This window comes from Elephantulus edwardii, unplaced genomic scaffold, assembly GCF_000299155.1.
Source record: "Elephantulus edwardii isolate Elephantulus edwardi_28Jun2011 unplaced genomic scaffold, EleEdw1.0 scaffold00063, whole genome shotgun sequence".
Classification (NCBI taxonomy): Eukaryota; Metazoa; Chordata; class Mammalia; order Macroscelidea; family Macroscelididae; genus Elephantulus; species Elephantulus edwardii.
Window position 1 is genome coordinate 12,221,406 of NW_006399813.1, and position 6,101 is coordinate 12,227,506.

At 38.3% G+C, this 6,101-nt stretch overlaps 1 protein-coding gene across 1 annotated transcript in view; it reads left to right on the forward strand.

Annotated features, from left to right (window-relative positions):
• The first annotated feature begins 364 nt into the window (after positions 1-364).
• DIEXF (digestive organ expansion factor homolog (zebrafish)) overlaps positions 365-6,101 on the forward strand; it is a 34,874-nt gene continuing 29,137 nt past the window's right edge. The window contains exons 1-5 of the mRNA XM_006887950.1: positions 365-471; positions 1,241-1,280; positions 1,962-2,199; positions 3,655-3,828; positions 4,800-4,888. Of these exons, the coding sequence (XP_006888012.1) occupies positions 365-471; positions 1,241-1,280; positions 1,962-2,199; positions 3,655-3,828; positions 4,800-4,888 (648 nt within the window). The remainder of the gene's footprint in view (positions 472-1,240; positions 1,281-1,961; positions 2,200-3,654; positions 3,829-4,799; positions 4,889-6,101) is intronic.

A 6,101-nucleotide genomic window follows, 5' to 3' on the forward strand; every position in this document is an offset into this window, starting at 1 on the left:
GTTTCCAGAGACATGGAGTGGATGCCACTCTACTACACAGTTACGTAGACTGAATTCACCATCAAAATACAAGCACAAAATATGTAACACCCACCCACCTTGCCCGCTAACCCAACAGCACTGTGGTTACGTCAGAAGAAAACTGCACCGCGAATACCTGTCTAAGTGCCTCTGTTCTGGGCAAAATTGCCAAGAGGAAGTTAGTTCTCCCTCCTGGCGTAAAAGGTGACGTAACGCTAATTGCTTTACGGCAGTCCGCTTCCGCCGTAAAGCACCCTTGATGAGCTCACATGGATTACTTGACAGAGTAACTTTCTCCTGAAAAACGTGGCGTTTGTAGGTGGGAAAACTTGAGGGTTTTGCCATGGGTAAACGCAGGAGCCGGAGCCAGAGCCATCTGCTTAACAGCCTAACTAAAAAGCAGAAGAAGCATCTTCGCGATTTTGGCGAGGAGCATCCCTTCTTTGACAGGTATGGCGGGGCGACGCGGAAGCATCTGCCAGAATTTACCCGGCTTGAGGTCCGCCAGCCTCCGACGTGGTCATGACGGCAGCACCTGCTACCCACACGCTTTCCTGGCGCCCGAGGTGCTCGGAGTCAGGCCCCTGTGTGCTTTTCTGAGGCAGATTTTGAGTTGATGCTCTTCTAGATGGAGTCACTTACCTATAGTTGAATGGGTAACTGTTAGACGACACGCCCATTTTTATGTGGACGGAGTTGTAGGGTCTGAGCTCTTCTAAGATTGTTTATAAATAATTTGTTGGCGTCCTCGATATCATTTTCATATAGGCATTTACTGCAGAGAGCCAATATATTTGGTGAAGGCTGTGTATTCTGCAGTTGGCGGATTCCTCTTTAATTGTTTATACTTTCAGAGTTACGGTCTTAATACTCATCTCGCCCCTCTGTTGACGGAACATTTTTTTAATTAAGAGGTTTACTAATAAAACAGGGACGGCAAATCTTTTAACTACTAAATTGTTGTTTTGGGTTTGTTTTTTTTAAAATCAGGATCAGTGGTTATCTGATTCCACTATCTCTCATGACCTCTTTGCATGTTTTGTCAGTTTTTATCCATTGTTAACGTTTGTACTATACCTGCCCAAGTTACTATGTTGTTTTTACTTTAGTTATAATGTGCATGCAATTCTGTGTTCTCCTTTTTCCCCCCCTCCAGTTAAAGTTGCTCTTAAGCTTTTTTTGTAGTAGTTATTAATATTATAACATTGCTTTCTCCTAGGGTTTCAAGAACAGAAGCAAAACCACAGATATGCCAACTGGTAATGCATTATACTATTGTTCTGCTTGTTACTTTTAAGAGAATATATAATAATAGGTCTTGCCTACATATATTTTAAAGAAAATTATGTATAGGCTATTGTTTTAGTAATATTGTTTAGTTTTGGAAGAGAATATATATTAAAATGCCATTGTGATCACTAATATGGACACCTGAGTTTGGAATGGTTTCAAGTTTGAAACTGATCTGTTAGGTTCAGAGACTCTTAGAAAATACTAAGGGGGACTTTTTATTTGCTTTGCATGAATGGAGCCATAAACAGAGTACAAAATAAACAAAAGTCCTATTTCATTTCAGTAAGTGTTAAGTTTACCACATTGTTTTTGAACTATAATTTACCTTGTTGCCTCTTTAAGCATGGGTTTTGTCCTATGTCTGAGACATAGTTTAAATTTTATTAAAATGTAACATTCTGTCTTAAATTTTTATTCTTCCTATTTAGGGCATTAGCTATTTAGAAAATATGAAGAGCTTCTAGTATTAATATCTAGTTTAATTTAAGTAAACTTAACGCAAGATTTGGTTGGATAGGTAGGACTGCATGATATATGCAAGCAGAAAAAGTGAATTTCAGTTTGAAAAGCCTGAGCCTTGAGCTCACCCAAGGGGACAATAAAAATAGTACAGTTTTTGGTTTTTAAAATTCCTATCTTTCCTTCAGTCAGAGAATTCAGATACTTCAGATTCTGAAAGTGGAGCAGAGAGTGAGCCGGAACAGGTTTCTGGGTACCACAGACTACTTGCAACACTGAAGAATGTTTCTGAGGAAGAAGAAGAAGATGAGGAGGAGGAGGAAGAGGAAGAAATTGCAGATGAAGGACCAGAAATGAGTGGTGAAGATGATGATAGTGATGCCAGTGTGGAAGAAGAGACGGCAGAATCTGCTGAAATGCAGGAAAGTAAGTGTCACATCTTTACAAGATGACAGATAGTGTGCCTTTGGTTCTGTACCTTATACTGTGTGAGTTGGGACTAAGGACTTTAATATATAAGTAAAATTCTTTGTTTGAACCCAAGAAAATGCTCTCACTTGAAATGCAAAAACATTTTACTTATGATTTCGGTGATTCTAAAGTCCCCCAGACTTCTAGTATTATAGAGATACTAAACAGTATCTATAAAATATATATTATCAAGCAAAGTGAACATTGTTCTGTCTTGATGAAAAGTTTATTGAGAGGGGACTATTCCCTTAGAGGAAAAAAAAAGGTAATGGGAGAGAAACATAAAATATGCAAACATGTTCATGCAGCTTATTTATATGGAACAGCTGCATTAAAGGTGATGTTGGGATGAAGAGTAGTCACACTGCAGGGTATGTTACAGAGAATTTACATATTTAAAACCAAAGGGTGATATTAATAAATGTAGCTGTTATGAGACTTTTGACAGATGTATACATATACATTCATGTCGATATTGTGAGTCATGGAGTTAACTTCTGACTCACTGACCTTGTAAGACACAGCAGAATACCCATAGGCTTCTTAAACTTTAATATTTACTTGATCAGGCCACCACATATTTTCTCCTTCAGAATGGCTTGGGAATTCAAACTGTCAACCTTAGAATTCTTTAGCACTTAATTGTTACTTGCTACCAAAGCTCCTTATAGCTACATTAATGTAACATTATATGGGTATGTTAATGTAACATTAAGGTATAGAGCATTTTCATGATTTCTAGAAAGTTCCTTCTTTTTCTTTCACAGTTTGCTGGCCAGTGGTATTCATTCATCACTGATCTTCTTATCATTAGACAGATTAGATTTGTGAGCTCTAGAATTTCCTTTAAGGGGCAGCATATAATATGTATCTTTTTGCCTTTTGCATCTAGCTTGTCTTGTTCAACACAGACATTTTTCTTATATTCTCTGCTCTTAGCCAAGATACATGCAATATCAGCTCCTGTGCCACAGCCTCTTCTGAATCCAGCTTTTATTTCTGGTAGTTCCCTTTCAATGTACTGTTCTAGCCATGACTCCCATTAGTTTTTTTAAATACATAGAATTCAACTGTATATTATTTGTAGTAATTTATTTCATTAGTACTTGGTTGATAGACATTTTGCTTTCCTCAACTATTTCTTGCCATAATCAGTGCTGCTTTGAACTGCCTTCCATGTACATCTTAGTGTATTTTATCTAGATAATATCCTAAAATAAGTCCCTAGGAAGCATCAAGCTTAATTTTGGAGTCTTCATGGCTGCCACCTGAATTCTCTTCACATTAAATAATAATTCCCATCTCTCCAGTGAGCTTCACTGTTACCATAGGCTAAAAGAATTTTGTCATCAAAGGAAAAAAATATATTTTTTAGTAAATTTTTTTACAAAATATTTCTCAAAATTGCAGATACGGTCTTATCTACTGATCCTCAAGAAAAAGATGGGGAAGGGCCACCTGGCACATCTCAACAAGAATCCCCTGAAGGATTCACAGATGCAAAACATGAGTCACTGTTCAGCTTGGAGACCAATTTTCTTGAAGAGGAAAGTGGAGACACCTCTTCTCTGCAAGTATCTCAAGGTTGGAGCACACAGCATGTGGTGTTTGAATTCACCTGGTACTTAGTTTAAGGGCAGTGCCCTAACACAAGTTCAATCTCCTGATGTTAAAATGAGCAACAATAAAAGACAGTTCGGCAGCTGTATCTAGGGCTGGAAGAGGAGACCTCTCAAAGAAACTCAAGTGTTTTTCAGTGGTGAGACCATGTTGGGAGGGAGGAATGTTTAGAAGAAGAAATAGTTAGAGAGTGGTACTGGGGAAGGCTGGCTCCCCAGTCCTCACCTTTCCATAATGACTAGTGAACATGCTTCTAGTTTTCTGCGTCATTTCTGTGAGACCCAGTTGTAGTTATTTGATTAATACAGGGAACCTCAGAAGCCCAGAGTCTCCTATCTCCTGGAACCTCTTGGCGGTACCTCTATGTCCAGATAGCAGTCACTTGGACATGGTTGCTTGTAACAGGTTCAGAAAGGCCTGCACTCAGGTGGGCATGCTGACTTGGTCTTGCTCTGTGTTTCCACTGCCTTCATTGAATCAATGCCGTTCTGTTGGCTGTGGTTTCTGGTTATAGTTCAGAATTACATTGAAAGTGAAGGTGGGAAATGCATCCTGTAATGTTTAGAATTTCAGGCTGAGCAGTTAAGATTTTCATCAGTTTTTGAAGTAATAGGTTAGAGAAATGCTTTAGGAAGATGAGTTTCTCAGAAGCCTTTTTTTATGCTCCAAATGAAGATAAAACCCAAACCTATAGTGGTTAAGTCAATTTTGACTCAAATTGACCCTATAGGACAGAACAGAACTGCCTTATAAAGTGTACATAGCTATACATCTTTGTGGAAGCATCTTTTCCAGTGAGCCAACCTTTCAGTTGGCATCTGGATGATTAAGCACTTCCACCAGTCTCCTTCCTAGACAGTAGGCCATTTAATGACAAGAAAAACATTATTTTCCATTGACTCACAGCGCTCTGACATTCTTTATTTCTGCATTAGATCCATTCCAGCAACATGTGAATAAAGAACTGAAAGAAAAGGAAATTCAGGCTGTTGCCACAAATCCTAAAACTACGAGCCAATTAAAAGTAAGTACTTCTTGGTCATCCCAGTCACAAATGGAGAACAGTGCTGAATGAACATTGATCTTAGGTTCTAATGGTCCTCACGTATGTGACACTCACTGATGACAGATTTGCTCAGGAGCAGGACATGAGAAGGCTGAAAGCCTAGGGGAACACAGTTTTGAATGGTAATGGGAAGCTAGAGTGGAGAGCCCCATAATTGAGAGAGTAGGAACAAGTGGTATTTCAAACACGTACACCAGGTGTTAGACTGACATCCGCCTGGGCTTTCCCATGACCTATGTTGGTTATTCAACCTTTTGGATCTTCACTGTCCTCAACTATTAAAGGGACAGAAATGTGTACATCAAAATTAAGTAACTCACTGACTAGAACTTAGTAAGGGAGCTCTGTTAGCTTAGTGACAAGGAGTTATGCTTTCAAACCAAAGGCACACAGTTTGAATCCACTAGCTGCTCTGCTGGAGAAAGATGATTAGTGTTTTCCCATGTACAGCCTCTGAAAGCCCTCTAGATGGCCGGCTATGAATCAGTTCTGACTCCATGGCACATAACAATAGAACTTACTTAGTGAATGTTCAGGAAATAGTTTCTACTATTGTTGTTTGTTTTAAATCTCCAAGTTCATAACTAAATTATTTACATGCAGGGTAGTTTTTGCAGCCTATTTAATTATTTCCTACTACTGATAGCGACTGTCATGGAATTGGACATCTTGTTTAATTGAAATTTTTGCTGATCTAATTACAAATCCCCACAAAGTTCTAAAAAACTGGTAGACATCCTTTGTACCCTTTACCTTGTTTTCCTTAATAGTGATGTCAAGTTATAGTGCAGTGTCACAACAAGGCATTGTCCTTGATAAAATCTCCCTATTTTACTAAAATTTCCCCAGTTTCCTGCTTCTGTGCATGTTTGTATTTAGTTCTGTACAACTTTATCATATGTGTAGGTCTCTGTGTCTGTCACCAAAGTCGAGATCAAAGACTTCCAGCACCTTAAGAATCCCTCTTTTTATTTTTTAAAATTATTGTTTATTTTTTCTTTTTTATTAAAATTTTTATCATTCATATACATTGTGTTTTATGCATGTACACTGTGTTCCATACAGTCCGCCATTTACATTATATTTCGTTCATTTATATTGTGCGGGTTTTTTTTCTCCTTTACAATCATCCTACCAACAACTACTTTTGTGAAAGCGTGTAAGCCAGCTA